General features: G+C 39.8%; 1 protein-coding gene across 6 annotated transcripts; it reads left to right on the top strand.

Annotated features, from left to right (window-relative positions):
- Nucleotides 1-4,501: 4,501 nt before the first annotated feature.
- LOC110981568 (peroxisomal leader peptide-processing protease-like) lies at nt 4,502-25,483 on the top strand. 6 transcript variants are annotated; one of them, XM_022239220.2, is made up of 11 exons: nt 4,502-4,559; nt 6,462-6,713; nt 8,520-9,024; nt 9,906-10,139; nt 10,844-11,025; nt 12,903-13,052; nt 13,718-13,891; nt 15,374-15,495; nt 18,623-18,714; nt 22,285-22,379; nt 23,241-25,483. In XM_022239220.2, exons 2-11 carry the CDS (start codon nt 6,464-6,466, stop codon nt 23,363-23,365), a joined length of 1,929 nt encoding a protein of 642 aa, XP_022094912.2. In that variant the 5' UTR covers nt 4,502-4,559; nt 6,462-6,463; the 3' UTR covers nt 23,366-25,483. The 6 variants fall into 6 exon arrangements, with proteins under 6 accessions (XP_022094912.2, XP_022094911.2, XP_086999484.1 ...); XM_022239219.2 differs by having other exon boundaries at nt 4,523-4,653; XM_087143358.1 differs by having other exon boundaries at nt 4,525-4,653; nt 6,459-6,713.
- The last annotated feature ends 2,158 nt before the right edge of the window (nt 25,484-27,641 follow it).

The raw sequence follows: 27,641 nt of genomic DNA on the forward strand, positions 1-27,641 counted from the left end.
TTGGGGGGGGGTTGGTTACTGAGATCAGGAAAGCGGTACAGAGTTATCAAATGTAAGACAGAAAAGTTATGGAAGAGTTTCTACTCAAGCGCAGTACAGGGCATTGAAAGAGATGGAGGAATTTCAAGTGGTCGGTTGTTGTATGTAATGATTCCTCACTTTATTTATTCACATGTAATTATTTGTCTTTACATTACGTGTTCTTCTTGACATTTTTCATAGGCATTTAATGTAAATGATGAATTGTGATTCAATGGAATTATCTGTACGATTTTGTATGGTGAATTGTAACAAGCTCTATACCCTTAGGCTATTGTGCCTACCGCACCCCCCCTCGGAACTCTGAGAGGAATTCCAAAGATACCACTAATACAAAAGAATACACAATAGAGGGGGGTCCCCTTTGCCGTATGTCGGGAGATACGGGATACGAGACGTATGTCCAATCCCTACCCACGCTCTAGAGTATTGTTAGAAAACGTCTCAAAAGGTATACGCCAATTACCAACCAGGTTGGTTAGGAGAAGACGTCGTCGACTTCTACATTCGACAACTCTGTTAGACGGTCCAACGCAACAACCACCAGTAAAAGAAGTGTGGGCAGTACAGTGTTTTATTACAAAACGAATAATAAATCGCCTGTCAATTCCACAAACATTTCAAATTGTGGCCAAGAACTGTTATTCACAAAAGGCATTGAGTGAAGTCATGTTTTTCCCTCTACTTGAAAATATTCATTTCACCCTCTGTGTCATCGATAACACCAATCATACAATAAACTATTATGACTCTCGCAATCGAACAATGGATTCGTGACAAAAAAATGCTGAATCATGCTCGGACATTTGGCAATTTCTAATCCGAGTGGTTTTTAGGGTGAGAATATCGCTCGGATCATACAAGTGCTGTGCATGCAACAAACTGATTCGGCAAGTTATGGCACCTTCTGCTGTTTGTTTGCCAAAGAACTATGTATCTGTGTCAACTAAATTCTGATAAATAACAACAGTGACGATCTCCGAATGTATCTTGCATTTTAACTTATAAAACGTTATGCCGCTATCGACCCACAACTTCGTATCATCTCACACGAGTATTAATCCCAAACAAGCAAACAGCCATAGATAATACGGTACAATATAAGAAATATTTGAAAATGTGCTCTCTTTTTATTCATTACATGGAAAGAAAAGGTTCAACTTAAGAAAAGAGGTAGAAAACAGAGTATTAGTCCTGGCCAAAATTGTTGGGACTCGTGTAAATGGATACAATCTCCGAAGGTTGCACAGACCATGACCAACCAGACTTGACACTGACCGAGATGTGGGAGATCAGGGGAGGTCTGGTCGATTTTGTGAGATTTAGTTTGAATAGTTGCACACCATATGCCTCAATTGGTCACTGTGGTACACCCCGAACCACACTGACCTAAATTCCATCGTCAGATGGCGGCCTGTATCTGTGGTATTAATATTTTTTATTATTTTTCAGTTTACTGAGACCAAAGAAAGTTCATTAAAAATCACATAACTGTATAAAGTTCATTTTTACAATTTTATTCATAGCTTTGAATGGACACTTGCCGATTCGAGGGCTGCTGTTCATAATTGATTGATTATGACCACTCCCTAGATACCTGTTACGAGTAAATATCCGAATTACTAACCTTGGATGTGGTAGGTGAGAAGATTTTCTGCTTTGTTTTCGAAAATGTTCTTTGGAAGTTTTACGGCCACTCCAAAGACAGTGTCATTTGGTTGCATCACGCCGTTTCATGCACATCAAAAATATGGAATGGTCAGTACTTGAATTTGATTTGAGAAGCTTTTGATAAATGGCAGGTACATTTTAGCAGTATGCTGTTAAAGTTCGAAATGGAGCATACATATACTTGAATACTTCTAGTAAAAAATGGCTCTTTGTCCTGCACTTTTGCAAACTCGAGTATATACCGATGTTAAAGTTATGGCCAGTGAGGCACGGGTAAACTATAAAAATGACATCATGAAGTTTCAGCCAGATCAAAATTAAGTGCAACATGGGTTCCCGTGGGAAAACTGAATGGTCTATGTATGCCGTGATGCTGAGGTGTATGCAGCTTTTTCTGCGAGAACGGGGTAAAACCAACGGCATTACTGACTTTCTGTTGTTGAAATTTAACAGCTGGGGAAAGTTCGTTTGGTTGTTTCTTCATTTTTCTTTAAGAGGCGTTTTTACACTCAAACAAATAGCCATTCTGTATAGCCCTTACTGAGTATGGCCAGGGGGTCTGAAAATTCCAGTTATAGAACAAAATGAAAATGTCTTCAATATGTAGGGTACAGTTTCGTCAAAAGTTACGCCCTTATAAATCATGCAAATGGGAATTCTTGGAAAGTGTTTAAAACGGGATACCTTTAAAAGTCGCTTTGACACAGAAATAGCCATTTTATGTTTTCCTTACTGAAATGTGGCCAGGGCTCTGACCATTTCAGTTATGCAAAGAAAAGGAAAATATTTGTTAACATATAGGGTATACTTTTATGGGCTTTTTCGGTATTGTAGATGATTGGAAGAGGCATTCTTTAAAAACACTCTAAAGGAATTTTAACACACCATTGCATGCAACCCTTGCTAAAACATCGGGTCAGGGCTCAAGCAATTGGAATTATAAAAAAAGGAGGATGAACTTATAACATGTTTGGTTCGCTCAAATCGCAACAGTGAAGTATTCTTTGTTGAATATTTCAGATTGAGAATAGGCCTAGGTGAAAAGCATGCTTCCCCCCAAAAAAGTTATGAGACTGACCTTTTACTAGTGAAACCAAATTATTTATTACACATTTTCGTTTAAATAGCTTAAATTTCATCAAACATTAGGAATGTTGTTTGTGGAAAAAGTAAAACATTCGTTCAATTTAGGACTAGGCCTATTTAACGTGTCCTTTGCTTGTCTGTTTTGACAGTCTTCATCAGCCGAACACTAAATATGGCACCCCATTATATGCTCCAGTGGCCTGTCCACTCTTCTACACCCCGTGACTGCATATTAACCACCCACATCCACTAAACCTCCCCTCCGAAAATAGATTTGTAATAATAATGAAGAAGTGATTTATATGAGAAGACAAATAGTCTATAAATTAATGTCCTTTGAAAATGTCCGTGGGAGAACTGTTAGATGACATGAGGACATCTGATTTTTCTGGGGGGAATCACAACAAAAACTCTAGTATTTGTGTCTGGAAAAATTCGAAAAAGGTGGGTTATTTCTTTAACAAATAAAGTAAGATTACAGGATTAATTTCCAACATTTTCGGGGTCTTTTGCAAAACTTTTGACCATGGACAAACTGATCAAGTGACCGCTGGCTGGTCAGTAGCGCGCTCGTTCAGTTCGCAAAAAAGTTAACTTAAAGGTCAGGGTGAGTGCGTAGAAATAGGACTGCGTAGATTTAGGGGGCCTGATAGCACCACAAGGAACGTGTGTATAGGCCCTGCAGTAGGCCTACTTGTAGAGCCCCAAGTCACTACTCCGTATGACTTGGGTTCGTAACACTATGGGATTTTAAATGCAACTCTGCAATTAATGTCACTTTGATTCTTGCCGGCCGAAACTGCGCTTTCTCGGTCAGTTAAAATCTGCGGAAAGAGTTCCATATATGCGGATGTACGCCAGTAATTGTTCCCAGTAGTGACCTAGCTAGGCCATTAGCCATCAGAAAGCAAAACAACAACAACAACAACAACAACAACAGCAACAACAGAAACAAACAAAACAAGAAAGGCCAGAAAAGTTCAGTTAAGGAGGGAAATAGAGGCGGATTTAGCTTTCATTATACTGTTCTGGCGTTTTTACGTAATCACAGCTGTCACCTAAAATGTTTGTAATTTTCTTTATTGTTCACTGCGACGTTAAAAACATAGATGTGGCCTTCATTCAGTGCAGTTGGCTACAGGGCGTTGGCTCCGTCACGTTGTTATGTACAGCTCTTTTCGTATTTTTGTTGGAGGCCGGTGGCCTTATTAAATGTTCACGAGAGCAGACATTTTAATTCTTTTGAGTTTTCTTCAGTCTGTCTGATAGCCTCATTCCACCCTTCTCCCGAGCCGGTTCTTTGAGCTTCATAAGAATACGGGGGTTGATGGGCGTACTGAAGGGATCCCCTGCTATGGTGGGGGGTCCGAAAGCATCATGCACCGTTCCCTGATAAGAAGAAAACTTCAAAACTTACGATATTATTTTCTCTTCTAAAGACCATCGGTGTAATTGTTTCACTGTATAGATGGACAGTCGGTAAATGGCACCTCTAGCTTTACTGTGATCTTTATGGTGCGAACCATCACACGTACCGTACATTGTTCATGTACAGTACATGTAAGTACATGTACTGTACATGTTTGTACATTTACTATACTGTACATTTACAGGGCGCCATCACCTCACGAATCGTTATCATAACGATTCGTGTGGTGATATGATAGCACCCTCTAACAATGTACATGTGTGGTAAGTGTCGTGGCGTTCTCCGCGTCAAACGCGCCTCAGCTCCCGCGCCCGGCGCGCTTATAAAGCATGAGGTGAGTACCATAAAACTACGCCCTCTCTTGCTCGCGCTAGCTAGTGTGTTTGTGAGAGGCTGATGAAGAGGGTGGTGCCCAACGATCTTCGGTGGTGAGTGCGGCACTATGTGATTTTGGTAGTAATAGAAGCTACGTTATAATATAGGCTGATAGGCCTAATGATGTGGCTACCTCAATTAAACAAATATAGGCCGAGTCATTCACTTACGTTAAACTTTTGAGATTAGAGGCATCGGGACAGCTTTTTTGGGGGTGGGGGAGCCCAGAATTGTGGGGTCCGACGTCCGGCCGCTCCTCTCCCACGTGGGAGAGGAGCGGACGTCGGACCCCACAGTTCTGGGGGTAGGGAAGACGATGACCTACTATCCTACTGTCGGCCTACTAACTATCGCCCGACCATGTCCAAATGTTAAAAAAGGCCATTTGCAGGGTCCAATTTCCAAGTTACTCGGACTAAATTTGGCACGAACAGTCAGGCCATGGTCAGACATGTCAGGTAGATTAGTTACCCCCAGAACTGTGGGGTCCGACGTCCGCAGCTCTCTTCGTGGGAGAGCAGCGGACGTCGGACCCTTAGTTCTAGGGGTAGAAGACCAATCAGGTCAGGCAGGCTGACATGGCTAGGCAGGGTACTTGAAATAATTAAGACTCTATAATTTCCCATTTACACATTTGAATATGGCTGTGTTCCATTGTTTACTAATACTATGGCCTTAAATTTTAGTAGGGTAGCAGACGGTGGGCATAATTGGGTTTGTCATTTGCCATGCAGCAGTAGCGTAGGATTTAGTGGGGGGCACAAGGACACCAGTGTCTTATGGAGGGCACCAGCTTTCAGTGCAATGGTGAGGTTTTTTGGGAGCCAGCTTTTTTTAGCCTAATCCGTTCATCCATTTATCTTGTTTTCTTAGTGGGGGGCATCTTGGGGGCACCGGGAATTTGATTCATACTTCAGAGCTGCACTTGCCCAAAGAAGGAGACATCTTGTTTGTGTAGTCCTCAAATACTTTTACATATTCATTTACGTGTGCTTGTACACACATGCACCTATGAATCTGTACACGATAAATTCTAATTAATAATTTTTTGTTAACTCAGAGCTGTTGCTTGCTAACTTTGTGCTTTTGATAGGGCTCAAACAATTTGAATAAATCAGTATTCAAATATTTGACCTTCAATCAAATGTCCAATGTTTCGGTTGTACTGACCAGCAAACTGATGAACAAACCTTAAACGAAATCCGTTGCAATAACAAACACAATGTACATGAATACTTCTCGCCCTGTTGAAAATTTCTATTCCTTTTAAATTTTGTAATGAATAATTTACATGTACTTTTTAAATCATAAGATTTCTGTCATTGTTCTTTTGAATGTGTTTGAAACAAGCCTCCATAGTGTAATTTTTCTCATTTAAAATAAAAGAAAATTCTCCCCTCCTTTTCATGAATTTTGCATTTCGAATATTCAGATTCAGAAAATACTATTCAAATATTCAATAATCCCGCTGCAGTAGTGACTCATGCTAGAGTTGGCAGTTACACCCTTTTTTTTCCCTTTTTTTTAGAATTTTGAGCTGTATTCATGGACATTAAACTTTTTTTTAGAATTGTGAACATATTTGGGGGAAAATGTTCGACCGACCTTATTTTCCATTTATAGCAACACATACACACAGATACATGTACATTTATATATCTCTGCACTGCTGTTGTGACAAGGCAACCTACTCTTTTTGTAAATTTGATCAAAACCAATAAGGGATTGCCTTCTAAAATCATCTTTTTGTCAACCATTGCAGCAACGGTCTACAAAGCCAGGTACATGTATATGGCAGCAATACCCTATGAATAATTATATCACATTAGTGACACACCATTTCTTTGTCACTCTCCAGCAGATATGGACGGCAGTCGGATCTTGTTGGCTGACAGCTGTGTCGTCCACGTGCAGAAGCAGCAAAGGTTCCACACAAGAGGTGAAAATGACCAATCAGAGTACAGCTGCAGTGGGATTGTAATTGACCCCCTGAATGGACTAGTCTTGACTAGCGGTCAAGTCTTCTCAGAGGTTGTACACTATCAGAGATCTCAAGGATTACACTTGATCAAGCCAGGAAAGAAAGGACTAATTCCAGCATTACAGAAAAGAGGTCAGATTCGTGGCCATGTTTAGTATATGTTTTGACAACTGTCAACACTTTGTTTTGTGAATCCTAAAACTTGAGACATACTTTTTTTTTTCTTTTTCTTATTTTTTTACAATTACATGTAATCGGTTCGTAAGTGTGACATCACTTCAGTTTAAACCATGCCCACAGCACGTGCACCCCACTACATGTAGAGTTAATACATGCATTGATTGCCATTTACATGAAAACATGGAACCGGAAGTTAACGCCCAACCTCAGTGGTCGTCCAATGGGAGCCTTCAAATCATGGTGCCTCTGCCTTTGTGATGAAGTCACTTACAAACCGGATTGACTTTAGTCCATTGTACTTCTTGAGTGTTACTGTTACCATGCACTAGTTCCCCCAAAGGACCAAAATGACTACAAAAATTCAATAAAATACATGTACCTACAAAATTGCCTACTGGTTTATCTTCCTGCACATGTCAAAGGTGGAGCATTGTTACAATAGGGAAACTTATGTAAAAAGATACAGCTCCCCAGTTACCAGATCTAGGTCGCTGTGTGAAATACCTGTAACCAGTCTCTCTCTTCTAGTGTTGCAAAATCGAAAGACACATGTATGTAAAAAGAACATCATTACCAGTTTCACCGTACATTCCATTCATCTTCAAAAATGGGTCAGTCTCCTCTTCTGCTTGTGAATTGAAATCATCAGGAAAGACCTTTTCAAGGTTTGAAAAACATACATTGGATTGATTTGAGATAGTCTGGACAAGAATTGTGTCAGTCATCTGTCCAGAATGAAAGTTTCTGATAGGCACATCTAGAATCTACTCCAAGCCAGCAGTGAAAAGTAGGTACCCTGTAGTAGAAATTTCTTTTACCCAGTAGGGATGCAAATATTTTCTGCTCACACTTATTAGTTAATAAATTGGGTGTACCAACCTCAGTATGCAGTCTTTGGATCCACACATGTGGTGGATGGTGTTATTTTGCAATGAACTGGCCTCTGTATTTTAAAATATACAGCAAGAAACGAACATGTACACACAGCAGCCACTTTTTTTCACGACTATATGCCACCACAAAATGCTAACCCTTGAGAGTCATGCTTCTGCAGGGTTTATGCAACATTTCACACATGGCTTGCCATCTTTTATACACCCTTATGTACCGGTACTGCTGCAAAGTGATCTATGTATTTGGTTTATATGCTCAAACATCTACAGTGACCAGTAATGGCTCACAGGATTTCTGTTTCAGGGCTATAAAATTAGCCTCTAGAACAAAAATGAGGCAGTTTTGAATTCAGACAGGGCATGCCCAAAATCATTCAGGAAAAGCAGTACAATTGCATGATGTCGGCCCTATCAGCGCTGTCATACACCAACTCACAGAAGTGTGTATTTGCCTGCAACTGGGGACCCCCTATTTCTCTTTTGTTTGTACTTTAACTTTTTAAGAAGACCACCCATATGTTTTGTACACAGTTGTCAATCGGGGACCCTCTGTCAATCGGGGATCTTATTGTCCTCTATTGTTCAGGGTTCCCAATTGAATGCAGAAACAAACTCACAAGCTGTGTTCTCGAATGACCATGCTTCTTTGAAATACTGAACCGGCTCATAGCCGAAATGTGTTATCATGTACACGTGTATGCCATCCGGTTGAACAGCACAACACTACCCATGTGTATGCCCTTGAGTATAGTAATGAATAAAATCTTGCTTGAAAATTTGTTTCCAAATTTGGAAAAAATTACTGACAACGTATTACGCACATTTTTTGTGTACACGGTTTTGGTGCTGTTAATATTACCTATAGAGAGCCATGGGTACTCCACGGCAACAGAAGTGATGAAAAATGTGCACATTGATGTCATCCTACCGGTACCACAGCAGGTCCTGTCACATCTTGCAGTTCTTCCTGCTTCATCAGCAACTTCCGCTACCAAGCACAGTCCTACATATACTTCCAGTCACAAGCAATCCGGTGTCAGCACTATGACCAGAAAAGCCCAGCTGATCTCACTTTGGAAGTGCCAAGAATTTCACAACCTCCTTCAGGCCATCATCCCGGAGACAGACGGCTGGAAGTACACTGAATACGGAGAAGGCCAAAGGGAGCAGAGTGGTCAAGCAGGCGACTCGACAGTGAGATCAGGCTCAGGGAGGGACTCTCCAAATGGCCAGTGCGTAGAGCCCTTTGGGTTGAGCTCTGTCTCCAGGAACTTACCTAGGGAGAATTTCATCAGTTGGTTTGCCCTGTTGAAGTTGCAAGATAGCAAGGATAATCCGTGTCCACTGGGCCATCCCTCCAATGCCATCTGGTAAACTTGACTATAGCATTTTCATTTCATCTAGAGCAATGCTAACCTAAATGCGTGTATATTTGACCGTTGCTGTCCTGATAGTCCAAACCATCAACGCTACAGTTGGAAGGGCCTTGATAAACAGTAGTATATTCAAAGGAACCCTGAAAGATAAAAGCATGGGCTATTAGGGTTGGGCAAGAAATATAATATTAAGGTGAAAATGTGTATTAGAACTTCAAGTATTTGAAAAAGACATGAACTGATCTGAATCCTTATAAGGTGTACTTTTGCATCAGGGAGATGTCAATTTTACATCAAGTGATTGCCCTTTTAAAACGTTTGCCATATACATGTTCTGATTACTGTCAATTGGCTTGTGAAAAAATCCGCAAGCTTACATGGGTGGGACTGGACCCGAGCACCTTCTGTTTACTTGTGCAGACATCTTTTACCTCTCAACGACTAAGTTTGTTGGGGTCGTGAAGCCAATTTCAGTCAGATTAGTAGCAGATAAGATTATTGTAAGAAGTCATTTTTGCATCAGCATATGTTGATTTTTACATTAGGCATTTGCCCTCTACCAACATATGAATAAACACTGTATACTCATCTGAAGGCTTGGGGAAAAAATTACAAATTTATTAGAATCCTGTCATACAAATATCCATCCTTTTACGTCTAACAGTGTCAAGCTTTGGGTCAAAATGTTTATTTGTCCAACCATTTAAGTACTCAATCAATATACCGGTAGCCATTTAACACTCATGCTTTCATCCAAGCATTCCTGCTCTTTGTCTTTATCATCAGGCTTACATGCAGACTCCAAAAATATTGGACTGTAAGACATAGCCATTGTTTGACTTTTTAACTAAATACTGATCTTGTCTGACTCACAGGTCCCGCACACTTCAAGATGCTTTCTGTCTACAGCAAGGAGATCCCGTCTGTCTGCATACAACCCCATTTGGTTCTACCTGTCCTGCTGTCTTTCTCAACAGTATCAGTAAGGGGATTGTCAGCAATGTGGCCGGCCCCAAGCACCAGCTCATTATGACAGATGCACGATGCATTCCAGGATCTGAAGGAGGAGGCATGTATCTGACAAAGTCTGGAAGAAATCACCAAGAAAGGTAAACACAACGTATGACGCAAAACACATCAGTCGAGGGGTCCAGAAAGTTACCATCACGTTAGCAGTGGCTGCTTCGTGGTTTCACATTTTTACAATGTCTTAAGCACTCCATAACCTGTTCTTTATGTGTACAATTGTGGAAGCAAACTGGATTGAGACGAGAGTGACATCTCTTTTGAAATTAAAAATTATTGTCCATTAATTTAATGTGAAAACTAACTGGTGAATTTTGCTCCATCTAATTTTGACAGCAAAAGGGATTAGCAACTTTGTAAGAATAAGGGCTCTACTTATTCATTCAAACAAGAGTGTGCATGCCTGTTCACAGGCATGAATCATTTCTGGATGTTAGCCCAGTGGAAATTTGTAACCCAAGGGTAAGCACTGTTAACCCAGTCCCCTCTGCTGTTTTGTGTGTCATATACATATGAGTTGATGCGTGCACAGGACCCTACAAAGCCCACCTTTGTCCTTAGCTCTACTGTCCGTACCTTGGACCTAATTTGAAAGCAAGAAGAACATATATACCTGTACCAAACGTTTCTGCATGCATGTGAGACATAAGTTACGTAGCATATTGACTTAATAAATCTGTCTTACTATAAGCAAACTTGTCATTATATTTCACCACCAGTTGTTACACCACAAGTGGTTACAAAAGGTGTATCCAATTGAGGATGTTGTTTTCCATGTTTCTTTTAGTGTGCTTGCAGGTATCATAGTTGCCCCACTGTGCTGGAAAAACAACGAATGGATTGGTCTGACCCTTGTTTGTTCCATTCAAGCAGTCCTGGACTCCCTGAGATGCATCACAGATTCCCTGACCCACAAGAAAGTCACCTCTGCACCTCCCTCCTGGCAAGGAGAATGCAAACCTAATCAAGGTGGTGGAAATACATCAAAGCGTTCTGGATTTCATATATTCATTTCAGGCTTCTGCGTCATGAGAATAATTGTATTGTTATACCTCTTGCTTGAATTCTGTATTTTCATTGGCTCCAAATAATCATGTGACCGGGTAATGAAAATTGTGGACACTCATCATTGTGCTTGTTTGGGAGCAAATTATAGTTCATCGCCTGGTTATTTGCTTTTCAGTTATGTTTTTTCAGTAGGAATATGCTTTGTACATCATGTTTGAACAACAGTATTTGAAGTTGTTTTTAAAATTGTATCGTTACATTTTGCTTTGGGATTAACTGCAATTTTCATGACATTCATGACATTTTGTACCATTGTTTTCCTGTGAATGGGTTCCCTTCACAGTGAGAGCTAATAATAACCAGTGGTGTGACCATGCTCCAGGGCCTGGTTCCCAATGTTCTACCAGATTTTCCAGACAATTCTTTTTGGGACTCAGCTCAAACTATAATCTTTTCCTAGACTTACTCTACGTGTGCATCATGACACCATAGACTTGTTCCTACCCCACAGTCCAAACCATGATGCAGGGACACTTTGTGCACCTCTGCTATTTTTGCCCATGTATAGTTAAGAAGAGTGAAGTTCAGTGGGACTGGTAAACCAGCCTACAATATGATCAGCTGGTGGAGCACTGCAGTATTATTGTCAATAGTTGAAGCTCATTTGAAATTTTCTGGGGGGTTTTGTTTAAGTTCCTCAGCATAATGACTGCTAAGCCTGAGGGCACGTGCAGATGCTTCTGCAGAAATGGTTTTTAAGACCAGAAAATATTGATTTCAAGCGAGACACATGCAATCAACACAAACCAGTACAACAATGCTCAGAAGCTTTTGTTTGTCATACAACTTTCTGTGCAGCAGTGGACAAAGACACTCCAATAAATTCAAGACACTTTATGAGGAATATCACAAAGAATTCCAGAGAAGGATACATGTGTAACAAAACAGTTATTGACTATGTGGGATATTATGCTTTTATCACCCTTTGGGACGCATGGCACCCTCTGCTTCACCTGGGATGGTATGCGCCCCTGGAGTGTTCAAACATCATGTCCCACATCACAGTTGCCCATAATGAGCTAGTTCAGTATTTCAAAAAGCCAAGGTCTTTCAGGGAGAAAACACACGAGTCGACGTATGGCTGCACTAATAGGACAAACTATCGCACATAGCTTTTCCTGAATAGCCTTGTATTGGGCATGCCTTGTTGGAATAACAGGCCGGTTCATTGTTGAGTATTTTGTTGCTGTGGGAGGAGTACAGTATTAGTACTTGCATAAGGACAATAGTATTTTGATACTGTCCTGAGTATTTGCTCTTCACTAAAAGTGTGGAAACTTGCTGTTGTTAACCTGTGAACAGTGTACAGCAATATTGGGCACGTGTGTTGTCATGGTTGTAGGTTATTCGTACAGGCACTATCATGTTGTTCCAGTGTTTGAAACATTTCTGAACTGCCAACATCTGCAATTTGGATGGTGAACCAGCTAACAATTGGATTTGAATATTCACTTCAGTGATCCAAATCAATTTGCTTGGGCTGTTGGAATCACCAGCCTGATGTGATTGATACTAATGTCATGAGATGCCTAGATACAAAAACACGGTTTATTGACTCTGACAATATTGCACTGGTCTTCAATTGGCACAAAATTGTTCAATCTTGGGCAATATTTTCTTGTAGCTCCCTCAATCCCATAAAATCCTCCTGAACCTCTTGTGGCTTTGGAGGGAGGATCAGGGTAAAAAATAAATTAAAGTTTCTGACAAAATCTAGTGTAACACCACGGGCATGTGAGATTTGTAATGGCTTTCCCGTCATTTGTTTCATTTTTCAGGTAGACCACTGTCCGTTGTTCAGCAGTGCATGAAGTCTGTTGTTCTAATCAAGGCTAGCACTGTGTGGGGATCTGGTGTGTTGATCAATGCAGACAAGGGTGTCATTCTCACCTGCCGTCATGTGGTGCATAAAGCAACCGATCACCACGGTAATGAGTACAGTTTTATGCCCCTCAGTCAGAGCTAAAGGGTCAAACTTTTAGTCAACTAGTTGCGACCAGTCTATATCGAGGTTGGTTGTATCATTGGTTGCCATGCATCACACTTAATAGCACATTGCAGAGAGGACCAATTATAAAAAAAAAAAAGACAGAAGAACTGTATACCACTCGTAAATAACCATTTTCACTTTTATTTTTGCTGTTTTGGCCTTCCTGCTAACACCTTTTCTCCCCTTTGGCCTAGTGATGGGACAGCGGTCGTTCGCACTTCCACTTCACTGCACATGTGCTAGGTACATCATGAACCAACTACTAATTAACCAGTGGTCCTTGATCAAACTTGCCTCGTGATTGTGTTGTGGATTATGCCAGATATTAAAGTTATGTCACATGATCTACAATTTACCACTCAGAAGATAGGGATTTATTCCGGTGAACCTTGGTCAGAACCCACGAAATGAATCTGAAAAAACCTTTTGGGCAAGTTTACTTCCTGATTTACAATAGAAAGAATTCAGTCCTGCTTTGCATTTTCTCACTTCAAATACACTTGGATAGGCCATTGGCAATGTTTATTGTTGATTTTCATCAATCATGGAAGTGTTGCTCTTCTCTGAACTCAATATAGTTATATAGATACTTTCTCATTGCAGTTCGTGTTCGGATTGACTGCCCATATCTGCACTGGGAAGATGCCACAGTTGTGTATACTACTAGCCCCAACTCACCCTTTGACCTTGCTATTCTAAAACTAGAGGGAAAATTGGATGCATTGAGAGAGGCCTATAGAATCACTGGATTAAGAATGGCTACGTCATACACACAAGGTAATGGACACAGCCCTGTTGTTTTTGAAGTTATTTTATCGTGTTGCAGTTCAAGCAGAAAGTGAGTGTAACTTGTACAGCAGTAGCAAGTCTGTGTTTCTGCTACTCTTGCCCATTTTAAAACTCGATCAGTGTGTTTCCTGCATTATACGTTATCCTCACCGTTTCACGCCAGGGTGGGATATCGGGGTACCCTATCATGTGACCCAACTTAGATTTGGCTGAAAGAATTCTGCAAACCACCTAGACATACTGAATGATATGTTTAATTTTTTTGTTTGGATTGAGGGTTTGGATGCTAACTTGCTCATTTGTTTGTGGTAGCATCTTTGAAGACCAATAAACTCCTTCCTAAATGAAGGTGGATAGTTGAAAAATGGTGTGGAAGCTGATTTCCTCTTTGAATCTTGAAATTATGGATTCCTAATCCTAATCTGCTCTGTATTTAAAAGAGCATACTTGTCTCTTTGTTTTGATGTATCAGTCAGTTTGGTATTCTGTTGCAACTAGACATTATATGGGGGACAGATGTTAAGGGTTCATATTAATTCTTACTCTGTGCAGTTCTTTCAGGCTTTAAATTCTAAAGTTGCTCTTGTGAGTTGAGACTTTAGATTCCAAAGTTGCTCTTGTGAGTTGAGACTTTAGATTCCAAAGTTGCTCTTGTGAGTTGAGACTTTAGATTCCAAAGTTGCTCTTGTGAGTTGAGACTTTAGATTCCAAAGTTGCTCTTGTGAGTTGAGACTTTAGATTCCAAAGTTGCTCTTGTGAGTTGAGACTTTAGATTCCAAGGTTGCTCTTGTGAGTTGAGACTTTAGATTCCAAAGTTGCTCTTGTGAGTTGAGACTCAGTTTCACACAATGGGCCACTGAGAATAATTACAAAAAATTTTGTTGTTTTGTAAAAACTTTTCTGAGAATTGACCACGTATCAAATACCTTTGTGTTGATTGGACCATGGAGGGCTGGGGGGGGGCAAAACCTAGCACCAAGACAGTAGTCACATCTGTGACATTCCTAATTCAAGCTACTTTTTGACTGTAATTGGGAATTTCATTTTTGGCCCCATAAAATATCACAGGTTTTATGGTAGTTTTTAAAAAAACATGCCTTTGATAAGACATCTGCACTATTAAGCAGGACACTTGTGGAGAGTACTGAGCATGCATTGCTGACTACATTACACATGTGATGGGCACAATATAACTTAAAAGGATAATGTAGTTGTCCAGTTCCATGGTTTCAGGTGAGCTAGTCACACGGACACATGCACATTCATCTACAACCACTAAGTTCATAAATTTGGTTGAAATTGCACTGCAGTTAAAGTGACATCAGATAACTGACTGCCAATCTACTTCAGATGCTAATCTGAATAGTTTTCTCTATTTACCCTACTTACTATTCAGTAATCATTGGTAAAAAGTTTTGATTTTAAAGTGTAATCTGTTTAACAGTATCCCTCAATACTATTTGACCACAGGTCAGCCAGTAATCATGGTGGGCCATGCTTTGCTTGCTCCAGAACTGGACCTCTCACCATCAGTCAGCTTGGGGGTAATGTCAAAGGTCAACACAGCCAACAGTACTCCAGTAATGCTCCAAGTAAGCACAGTACAGCACAGCTATAAGAAACACAATAGGGTCATTGCAGAATGTTTGTCATAGCCATCATTTAGTCGGGATTTTCAGTGGAAGATGCACCTATTTCTGGCTCCAACCTTATGCATGTGGTGGCCTGCTTCATAGATGTTTCTGCTTGAGGAATTGGGCCTGTAATTCCAATTCCAACGAAAAACTTGGTTTAAATGACACTGAAATTTGTTCCTTTTTATTGAAGTATATTCATTTCCTTCCATTTTTCACCTTTTAGGTGGCTCTCACTGGAAGTCAAATAAAATGCAGTTTTCTTTGAGTCCTCACTTAAAAATTGCATGCAACAGGCAACACAGATACTCTGGTTGGAGTTGGGCTGAAAAATATGACTAAAGTAGGCAACAAAAGTTTTCCTATGCAACAAGTACATGTACATGTTGGAGAAATAGCACAATGTTCAAGTTACATTGGATCACAACCAAGTGCAATGCGTAATCTTTCCCTTTCCAATTTTGGAGGAAAATTTCCCTGGAAAATTCAAATGATGGTTACAATAAACAACTACCTTTTTGAAGCAGAGATAATCATTCTCATATGCTTAGCAATGTGTACACTGATGACGCCCATTCTATCCTATCAATGTACAACGGTGAACACTTTGATATGTCATCAGTACATAGGGCTGTTGAGAAAGAGGGAGAGCATGTTAACCACTTGCTGCCGGGGGACCCGTTGTCGAGCACCTAGGCTTTAAACACGAAGCCGGGGAGCCCAAAACCGGACAAAAGAGCTAGGCCCTGTAACAAAAGACCGTGCTTGGCACAAAAGACTGAGCTGCTGGGGATTGTCAACATTTGTTCAGTTGTCAATATCCAAGGAAATCTGTCCTTGTTTTGAAAGATTACACCACTGTTTGTGGCATTCAGCGCAAGCAGATTACCACCGGGGACAAAAGCTCTCCAGGGCTCCAGCAGTGAGCGATACAACACCGCTGCACACTAATCTGGCCTGTATTGAAAAGACGCCAGCAGTGCACTGTGCCGATTTCGAGAACAAAAGAAACTTACATAACACCGCACAATCTGGGCTTTTTTCACAAGGCTGTAGGCCTGCTTGAAATACTCTGGCATCAAAAGATTTTGTCTGTCAGACTAGAGGGGCCACCAGACAGTAATTCACGTGGGTGTAAACGTCCATTAAATGAAATGATGAATTTTTAACGAATTTTGAAAACTGAAAATCTTGAAATTGACAGGTATGTGTGCACTGCATTTTTCAAAGCATCCGGTACCAAGTGGTTAAAGAGGAGAGATGTACGTGTAATCATCCATAGTTAACCCACGTTGCAACATGTGCTTATGCAAACAATACTGCACTTAAAAATTGAATCCTCCTTGGTCAGTTTGACCTCTCTTGGAAAAGTATGCATAACGCTGTAAAAAATGATCAGATTAGGACATTTAATGTCAATTTTAAAGTGGAAAGGCATGTCATTCGAATCCTATCTACAGCATATTACCAGCGTACGTTAATGTTCTACACTTGGCAATATGTTATTCTTGGTGTGCGTTTTTTTAGGTACATTTCAGCTGCTGTTAAGCTGACAATCATTGTGGACTTGTACTCATTCCAATGAAAGCTAAACCTACACACCAAAAAACTTTTACTTGGAAACAAGTTTTTTACATTTTTCTCCATCTCTCAAATGCAAGGACACTATCCAACATCTGTCTTTGATTATGGTCCATGACTAAGTGCACTTTTTAAGTAAGGTAAACTTTTTCCTGCTTTTCGTGACAAATGAGGGTGCTTTTGATGTGATGCAATTATGGGAAGACACTCATCCTTTTGCAGACATGCCAACCTATCATACTCCTTCCTGAGGTCAGGCAGTACCACACAATACATTAAAAGGTATTTAAATGAGCCCTCAGTTCATTTAAAATTCTAATCTTTTATGCGGTGATGCCTGACCTCAGGAAGGAGTACGACAGGTTGGCAGGTATGCCTTTGGGAGTGATTCAGTTTAAATTGTGAACGCCAACCCTATTTCAGTGAAAAAAATGGGGGGGGGAACTGGGCACTGACCTTCATGTACTGTACTATCATTAACAAGGAATTACTCAGGTAAACAAAATTTACCGAAGAAAAATACATGTATATCTAAAGCTCCGTCAAATTTTAGTGCAGAAGTTAAACTGTTGCACTGAGGTTTCTGCCTCGGATAAGTGCTCATTTTTGCTCATAAATATGGAAATTGGCAGCGTAAAAATAAAAAGTACATGTACCAGAATGCCCTTCAAATTAAAATTGAAAGTCATATTATGTGAGACAAGGTTTGTTAATAAGAACTACATTACAATGGGCCCTTTGAGATAAATGCATCCTATATGAAACACATTTCTTTCACTGGAGCTCTCATGAAGGGATCACACTGCACCGTCCACAGTTCTTGAGCATAGTTCCATGCGTGACACACAAGTTCAGATACTGATTTAGTTTCACCAAAAATGTTCATCTTTGCTAATGGGTACTTCCAGAAAATAGGGTCCAAATGTGACATTCTTGTGGCCCTGTTACATCTTGCCTTTATTTTTTGACGTGGAGATATCACCGGAACTGATTTCAAACTATTTTATTGGTTTGGCAGGTACTGGTAATTTACATTAATTCATTACTCTTGGAAATTAGAAGATATGTTCTGAACTTACAAAATCAAATGTCTGATGTGACAGTGACACGAAAAAAATGGACCCCTAATTTGTAGAATTACCCTGTTGAGTATGTTATATATCCATAGTTTCAAAAAAGGTGCACCAAACCTTAATTTTTTTACATCAATTTTTTAAATCAATTATTGGCTACTCTACATTATCTTACCAAATATTCAAACAGACCTGAAACATAATGTGATATTTGTTTGCATGTGTGCTTTCCTATGGCAGTGAGATGGGACACAATCCATCAAGCCTCACAGGAAAGCACACATGTAGAAAATGCTTGACATCATTATGTTTCAGGTCATTCGTAAACCTCTGCATAGTTCCATTTTTGAGAGCTCTTGATCTTGTCCCAGCTCTTGTCAATTTGGTTTGCATAGGCATTTAGAGATGTTATCATGGACATTTTGTTGCAGTCAACTTGTGCAGTGCATGCTGGGGCAAGTGGGGGTGCCCTCTTCTGTCACAGGACTGGACAGCTGCTGGGTATAGTTACCAGTAATGCAAGGTATCGTTTTAACCTCGTTTCCATGTTATTAAGCAGTGCGCCCCCGTAGCTACCTGTTGTCCTACCGTAGAACAGGATCATCAAGCATGTTGTTAATATGAAATAGTCTGGTGCCTGGCAGCCCTATAGAATTTCATTCACGTTTGTATGCCATGTCTGTTTAATGCAGCCAATTCTGTATGTTTAAGACGAATCAAGTTCATTTTATTTCCCCCCCCTTATTAATGTTTGCACTGCCGACTCTTGGTAATCTTACACGACAGAAACTTTATGTTTCTGTTATGCAATATGACCCTCAATGAAAAAAGGTTTTAGGTTGCGATATACTGTAGACATAAAGGGGTCCTCCATGGGGAGAGGTGAAAAAAACAATGGCAAATCCTGGATTTGCACCATGCACAAGCCACTATTTGTCTGTCACAGGGTGTTTCAGAAAAAGGGAATCCTGTTTTCCAGAGTTCAGTTCAATTCAGTGGACCTTTATTTTGACTTCTTTTTAGTAAACCAATAGCAAGTGGAACAAGACAGAGTACAAAACTGTGATATTTCAGCAAAAAAATGTAACACCAGTGACAAAATAATGCATTGGGTAATAAGTCGAAAGGGGAATAAAAATAGTAATACATGTGGAATAGGACGGATGTTCACATTAACCAAGGCTTGTACTTGGAGATGGGATAACCTGCACAGACTGTACTGCTAAATAACTTACAAAATACACCCCCAAAACCAAATTAGAAACACACAAACAACACTTAGACAAACACAGCATTGTGTAATTATGTCGTACATCAAGCTGATGCCAGAAATGAGGACCATTAACAAGGACAATATACAGAGATGACAATGAAAAGGAAGCAGAAACTAAATATTAAATATTGAAAGGAAACAAATAGCAAATGAGAGAAGGCTTTGTTACATACTGGGAGAGAAGAAATCTTTTATACATGAATATAGATAAACCAGTCTGCACTGCCCTGATGTCATTAGGGGTAGGATTTCTCAAACATGGACCATCGAATTAGAGGGTGAGTCTATTTAACTTTAATTTTGGGGGCTCACATATCACTCTATTGTACTTTATATTGCAATTTGTATAGGTTTATTGGAAAGTTCAAAATGTCTTCTGAACTGAATTCATATGACAGAACTCTATATTTCACAAGCAAAAAGCTTTTTATCATATTATAAATGAAAAAAACCTTTTGCTATCTAATGATGCATGTGCATTGATTTTTCATCCAGGATCAAGTATCACTGAGCACTTTGTTTTTCCAAATGTGGTGTGAAATCGGGTTTGGCATACTGTTTGTCTATTTGTCACGATTCCTATCAGTTCATGTAATTTTACATTCTTGTAATTAAAGGGCTCAGAATTTTAATGTTACCTATGTGGAAATAAGGAGAGCCTTGCAGAGTTACTGATCACCTCTTCCTCCATTCTGCTGTATTCTTTTGTTTTGTTCATTTTACTTTTGTTATTTTGATATTGTGTGTTTTAATATCTGCTTGCATTTTTCTCAGTGTGATTCCTTTTTACTTGTTTCACCAGTCTGTAGTGTACTAAAGAAAATAAAAAATTAAACTGCAATACATTATTCATCTCAAGAATCACTGCAGGGATCAAATTTGGCTTAAAATGTGACAAGTTCAACTTAGCAACAATTACAATATAATCCTGATATGGTGAAGCTATTAAATTCTTGTTTCGACCATCAATACATGTATTTCTGCATCCATGTGCACGTAATTCTGAATTGATGTATGTACCATAGAGCTATAAGATATTACTAGGGCAATGCATTATCATATACTTGCTGGGCAAAGTAAAGCCTGCTGAGTGCATCCAAGTTTGTACACAAACCTATAGAAAATGCGAGGCTTTTGTCTAACTGGTTGCATCTATGGTCGAGTTTGGGCGGCCTGTTTTTGACGCGGGTTTCGCGTTCTCGCACTCGAACGTTCTCGGAACAGGTTCACACACCACCTTCTCGTCAGGGTTGTACACGAACACACAGGAAAACTGGTAAGATTTGATTTTTGAAAAGCTGGAAAAACTATGGAGACGGCTTACAAAACTGGAGACAATGGAAAATTTTGCACAATTAACATCAATAATTTTTGATAACAGATAAATGGAAAAGATGTAAGCTCAAACATTAACTCTCAAAGAATGTACAAGGACACCGCCATGTTTGCATGTTGCTTGCATGCTACAAGTAACTAGTAGCGATAACGGTTCCCAGCGTTCGAGCGGCCAATCCACAAACTGTTCCTGAACATATGAGAACAATCCGCCCGAACTCAGCCTATATTCTCAAATGATGCATTGTCATTAAAGCAGATACATGTACACTAAACAAAAACTAAATGCTCAATCGGTAAATGGGTGTTTCCTTTTGCTCAGTGTGCAACACAAATGCCTGTGTATATACATGTACAGTTAAAAGTTACAGTTCATTTGGGAATTCATTCCATGTTATATCATTATGTACTGTAATTAGGCTCATGGATTCAAGATGTCTACAATTAGGATGATGTTAAAGGAACCAGGAAATTAATTCTTCTAAGAATCACTTTTTGTGTATCTCTGAACTCTACTTCCATGTATGAAGAATGCTTGACATCTTTTTTGAGTTACATGAACTAAACGGTGCATTTTTTCAAACATTAAAAATTGACCAAGCATTTGTGGACAAGTGGAGGCGCTTTTGCTTTGATGTAAATCTAGGAAGACATGGTTCAGGCTGCATGTTTTCATGTTCAAATTGTGAATCCCAAATTCCAAATCTGGGAACATTTCTGTGAAAAGGATTTTTACTGGATTATTGCCATATACTTACACAGCAATAAATTGTCAAAGAAAATCAAATCTGCCATAGGAGTGGTTTAAAAAATCAAGAAATTTCCTGTGCACAAATCAGTGCAACATTGCGATTCAGTGCCTTGGATGACATCATAGTTCTGCTCATGAATATGCAAATCTCATTAGAATAAAACAAAATATGGGTTAAAATTGCAAAGCAAAAATTTAGAATCAGGTAAATTGAATCCCAAAGATGCAGTTTCAAGGGTTTTTAGTAAAATTTATAGAAGTATTTCTATTTCCTTGTTCCTTTAAAGTTTCTCTGCAAAGGGAATTCAGGAGTTCCATGCGGCACTGGAATAATTCATTGTAGCTCTATGATTTTACAGCCTTAACCCATTAGTGTTGTTACTTCATTTAAGTCTAAGTTCATATATAGTTATGTACGTGTACGATTGTTTGAGAATTGGTATCCGTTTGTTTTGAGATGGTATATTTCCTTTAACTCAGGCACTTGCAGATGTGTTTGAGCAGCTTCCAATGGGTAATCCTGGCCTGGGACTGCCATGTATGTTATGAGACCTAACTAGTGAGACTGTGGGGACAAGGTTGAATGCCAGGTCCACCAAGGGAAGCTACTTCAACACACCCATACTTGCCAGTGCTTGAGTGTTTCAAATTCACGTGGACATGCATGTTTGTCAGAAAAGATTACACGTACATGTGCTACAAAAAAGGGAAATAACCTTCAATTTCTTCTGCAGAGATATGGATTCAGGGGCATCATTTCCACACGTCAACTTCAGCATTCCATGGACTGTCATTGGCCCTGCCTTGAATAAATATCTACAGACAGATGGTAAGCAAATTAACAGACAATTTAATGGGAATAATGCTGCAACTTAACTCCACTTTGTTGTTTTGTACTAAGTTTATGGAGAGTTCAATGCATTTTGGAAGTATCTTCTAAGAAAAGTTGAGTTTTCAGCGCTAGACTGACTGACTGACTACTGTAACCAACCATCACTGAGGTCATGCATTTAAGCCCAAAATTATCCATATCCATTCCAAATTCAGGCAACGTAGAATTGACAACCAAAAGTTTATATTTTTGCCCAGATCAGCTTTTGCAAAGGAACTACAAGTTTTTGTGTGCCTGGGTTTACCATCAGTCCAGTTGAAATGCTTAATATAATAAACTGCCGCATTTTACAAAGGGTTTGAATAATTCTAGGCTGAACTGCAACTGATGGAAAAAATGGAGGTAGGTTGCAACATTCTTTCCAGTGTTACTCTGGACTTAACATGTACAAACTCTGCATTCTCTGACCCCTCCTGCTTTGTGTCACATTTTTCACTACATTTTTTTTCACTGTCGGAGGATAGAGTTGTTGACTCCAGTGTTGTGGTCGAGTCTGCTATTACAAGCCCCTTTACAAATCTAGTCACAAGGCTAGTCATAAATAAACAAGCATAAATAGCAATAACAAAGGAATGCTTCTGTCATCCTTCATTCGAATAAGTTGTGACTCGGCTTAATACTGGATGACTTGTTAAAGACTTACAGGGACCTGTGATGATGGACTCAACCACAACAGGGTTGAGACTGTCTTTTCCTAAATATCAAACATCAACTCACATCACTTATTTGATTTTGTTGCCTCGATCACACTTGATAAAGGTGTTTATTCAGTTGAATTCTTTTTGTGTTTGGTTGTAGATGTGACTAAGCTAGATTCACTTGAAGCTACTGATGACCACAGCCATCTTGTGGCATTATGGAGTCTGGACAATCAACGGCTGACTGACAAGAAAGAGACCGACCTGACGCTTAGCAAGCTTTGATCAATCTGTATTTATAGATCTAAGGAAAAAAATCTGTGTCCGTCATGGTTGTAATATAATACACCTCAGTAGAAAATTATCATAAAGGAGTTGAAACAAGGGCTGGTCACATTGTTGTCTTAACTATGTTATTTTCTCTGGGCGGAACAAAAGAGGGCGTGTTTTTTTTTTTGTACTCACCGCATTCGTGCGCCATGAGGCATGCAGGTATATGCGAGTTTGACGTGGAGCACGCTGAGTACATGTAACTAATTTATTCCGGCATGCATGATTTTTTTCGTACACACACAGAACGCATGCAAGAATCCGCTTGTAACCACCTGTCTCTCTTTTGCCGATTGGGGGTGCACTTCAGCTCGGGGCAGATAACTATGCCAGCCCATTTTTTTAGCATGGTTCTGTCATAAATCACCCTGGCATGTTATTTTCATCTTCATTTTGTACAGGAGGGTGCTGTGGCCTTTTAGTTATTACAGGGAGACCGTGTTCATTTTGGGGGCTCTCTTTTCAAATTGTGAACCCAAGGCTCTCTCGTTGAAAATATTTGTAGAAAGTTTTGCCGACTGGCCTGCTGTTCATGAACTCAAACAACAATAGCCGCCACCAATGTACAAAATTTACAACAGCATAATACTTCAAGTTCTGATAAAGTGTAGTTAACACTGAAGTATCTACCTCAGATGCCATCACTCACACATTTCCTCACAAATATGCAAGTTTGCCATTAACATGCTTAAGAACACAATGCTTTAAAATCAAGCTAAATTGGACACAAAAAGAGCATTTACAAAAACTGCACTATAAAGACATTGTTTGGCCTTTCAACATAAAAACCCCACAAAGCTCAAAACATTTGATTTCAGTGTATTACACGCAGAGGCCTGCGACCGGGCTTGTGAGAAGCCATATGAAATTTGCTCATTGAGAAATATATCGTCATACAACTGGTCAACCACTCATGATTTGCATGCAGTTCAAACCAAGGAAACTAATATGGCAATTGAAAATAAAATAAAAGTTTTCAAATTAGTCTCACAACAAAGACAATCTGTTTAATTTATCTAGACTTTACATCATCTGTGATGACTTGAAAAAAAACTAATGGTATCAGAATAATCGGATTATATACCAGATGAAGAATTGATCGATGAGACGCCGAATTAAATTCAAAGGTAAACTCTTCATGACAAGGTACATGTAATGGATAAGCAAAAGGAAAAGCATTTTTCGGCATTTGTCAACTTGTGAATTGAATTTGAATTTCATTTTCATTATGCACAACAATATACACGGTAACAATTGACCATGTTTTTTATCGATGTTAGATATGATGTGACTGATAGGACATAAGCCCCCCGTAGTGTGAGGAAATTCTCAGACTGTTGCCAGAATACAAACATATAACTCAGTAAGCTGAGCAACTTGAAGGTGCTTTGTTTCAAACACTAGTGAAATATGATGAAAAAGCACCTAATAATGAGCTTCAGTTTCTACAAGAAGTAAGTTTTTTTGTCTGTATAAATATGTGTCGATCAAAGATGTAAGTGCCAAAATGGAATACTGATTAAGATTTCGTGTAATTTATTTTTTAAATAAAGTGCTTAATTTCAAATTGAAATGTTCAGTGTACTTCCATTACAAGAGGCAGCAGGTATGCCTTTCATTTAACGTTGAAAGTTATTATGTAGTTTCTTTTTTTTCACAAAGACTTATTTCCTTTGTTTTTCCCCCGGAAAAGTTACTGTCTGCCGTTTCTTTTTCCACACGAAAGGACATTTACATGTAATTCCCTTTTTTTATTAGAAAGCATCAACTGTGTAGGTTGTCTCAAATGACTGGGTCTCCTCAGTTCCTTCAGTCAGTTAATTAGCAACCTAATCCAGCATGATTATCAACCATGTTTCCTGTGGCATATCAAAGCCTGTAGCTTATAAGGATAGATATGAAATACGGGTCCTGTTGATAATTTCGCCGCTAATGACGCACGGATAGTTTACACCTGGCAAAATTTGCACCGTCTGGTTTTATCTCCATCGTTTTCTAAACCACCCTTTATCAGCTGTTACTGTATAATAAAACATCGGCAGCACCAATTTCATTACATTGTGAACACTGAAACTTCGTGTTTCCTATGCTGTTGATAATGTTGTAATTTGCCAGTTGGGTTGGAGCTTTCCCAGTAGTGCGTATTTGGATATGCTACAAGAATATGTGTGCGTTTTAAATAAGGGGCACTGTGGTTTCGTTGGTCCTCTTTTTTCCTTAATCCCGAGATTTCCGTAGGCCCTGTCATGCCTATTGGATAACTCAGCCTTCACAAGGTGTCAAATCGAGAACCAGGGGAGGCCATCCCAAGCGATTCCTGGTAGCGCGTTGTGTGGACTAGATGGGTCCGTGTCCTGCCTTTAGATGCCCAGGCCAAGCTATCTTGAAACGGTTTTTACGTACCATTTTAATTCAAGCAGTCCAGTAATAAATTAGTAGAGAAACGCATCCAAGATATAAGTTCAGTGGCAAGTTTGTTATCCCTAGTTCACGGCAAAACCCTGATAATGACCGTTGTTTTTGTACATAGCTCAGTGGAACTTTCCCATTGTTATCTGGTTGCCTGGACAATTGGTATCAATTGTCAATGGATGATGTATTTCAGACATGTTTCCAAGGGCATATTTCTGTATCCCAGTGAATAACAACAATGCCAAGCAGTGGTGCTGGTATTTGCTACTGCTTAGATTGAAAAGGATTGCAGGGAAAATGACCCATGACCCGTTGGAACTCGTACCTTCTTATTGCAGTAGACCATATTTACGCTTTTGTTGAATGACGCCAGTCGCTTCACTTTGCTGCGCACATTGCGTACTTTTGCAGTTGAAAATCATTCTTTTCAGAGTTTCTTTGCATTCCTTATTTCTAAGGCAGAAGATGATGCAGTCTGTCCACTTAGTGGCGAATATTAGAAAATACGCCAAATCATGGGCAGCCCGCAGCAACCAGTTATGATTAGCCCGATAGAGCCAAATAATCGTTAGCACCAGATAAGGAGCCCAACCGCACACGATGACAGCAACAATCATCATAATCGTGGTGAACGATTTGGTGTTGATTCCTCGTGCTATCTCTTTTCCGACTGTAGGATGCTTGAATCGGTTCGCTCGATGCGACTGGCGTGTAGCAATGACCAGAATGTGCAAGTACATAATCAAAATAACAACCAGCCCAGCCAGGTTCAAGCTTGCAATAAATGCGATTACCTGTACGATTACTCCTAAAACGAAAATCAAAGGGATTGTGAGAAGAGATATCAGTGTAGCCGATACCCAACTGCAGATGACGATGATTTTTGATCTCTTCACTGTCATTATGCTTGGGTAGTGCAAAGAACAGACGATGGCAATGTAGCGATCAATGGTCAGCAGCAACAAGGACAGAAGATTTTGATTGACGAATGTCAAGGTCAGGAACACCAAAGGTGCCACCTGTACAGTATGACCAATGTTTGCGAAGACGATCACGATGTTTGTGACAAATCCAATTATCCCGACACCAAGGTCAGAGATGGTAAGAGACGTCATGAAAATCTTGGTGGTAGTTTGGATACTGGCCGTTCGGTAAATGACGAACAAACACAACGGGTTGGTGATGACAGTAAGGATGGTGCATACAATGCCTACAGCGATAACAACATTTCCACTTGGCAAGGCGTAGTTAAAATAATGTCCGCTGTCACTGGAATTGGTTAAATCTTCCAACACTGTTTCGTTCCAAAGGTTAAACATTGTCAGATAGTGTGATAACCGATTTTTGTTCTCCCCGTAACCCCTTTGTCGTCTTTTCGCCGATGTGTGAGTCCTTGCTGTATCGCACCATTTCTTACAGTCACATAGCGTGCACTTTCGTGCCGTCGTTGGCAGTTTGGAATGCAACCCACGTCGCAGTTGTTGCGCCTTTATGGAAGTGGTGGAATTGTTATAGCAAGTACAATCACGCACAAATAGACTTGTCATAGCGAGTTAAGTTTCTTTCTTTCGAGTAAGTCACAACCGTGACTCTGTTGGTTAAAGGGGCATATGACGCAAGAGCATCACCGGTCGAGAACGTGACGGTTTGGTCCACGCGAGAATCAATGTCCATGTGGTACTGTCCCCCAAAACACACATTTTTGTGGTTTTCACCACAGGATTACCGCAGGACATTTTCGTAAGGAATACAAAATATAAGGCCAAAGACACGTGATCAGTGAAACGGTGATGCTTAGTGAGAAAATAAATTAACACTT

The sequence above is a fragment of the Acanthaster planci genome, linkage group LG11, assembly GCF_054643075.1.
Source record: "Acanthaster planci isolate LZ-2023a linkage group LG11, COTS_SCS, whole genome shotgun sequence".
In the NCBI taxonomy this organism is placed as follows: domain Eukaryota; kingdom Metazoa; phylum Echinodermata; class Asteroidea; order Valvatida; family Acanthasteridae; genus Acanthaster; species Acanthaster planci.

Coding starts and splice junctions, on each gene's coding strand:
- LOC110981568 (XM_087143356.1), top strand. CDS start 4,917: ATGACCTACTATCCTACTGTCGGCCTACTAACTATCGCCCGACCATGT. Junction 5,059..6,461: donor GCCATGGTCAGACATGTCAG/GTAGATTAGTTA, acceptor ACTCTCCAGCAG/ATATGGACGGCAGTCGGATC. Junction 18,715..22,284: donor ATAGTTACCAGTAATGCAAG/GTATCGTTTTAA, acceptor TTTCTTCTGCAG/AGATATGGATTCAGGGGCAT.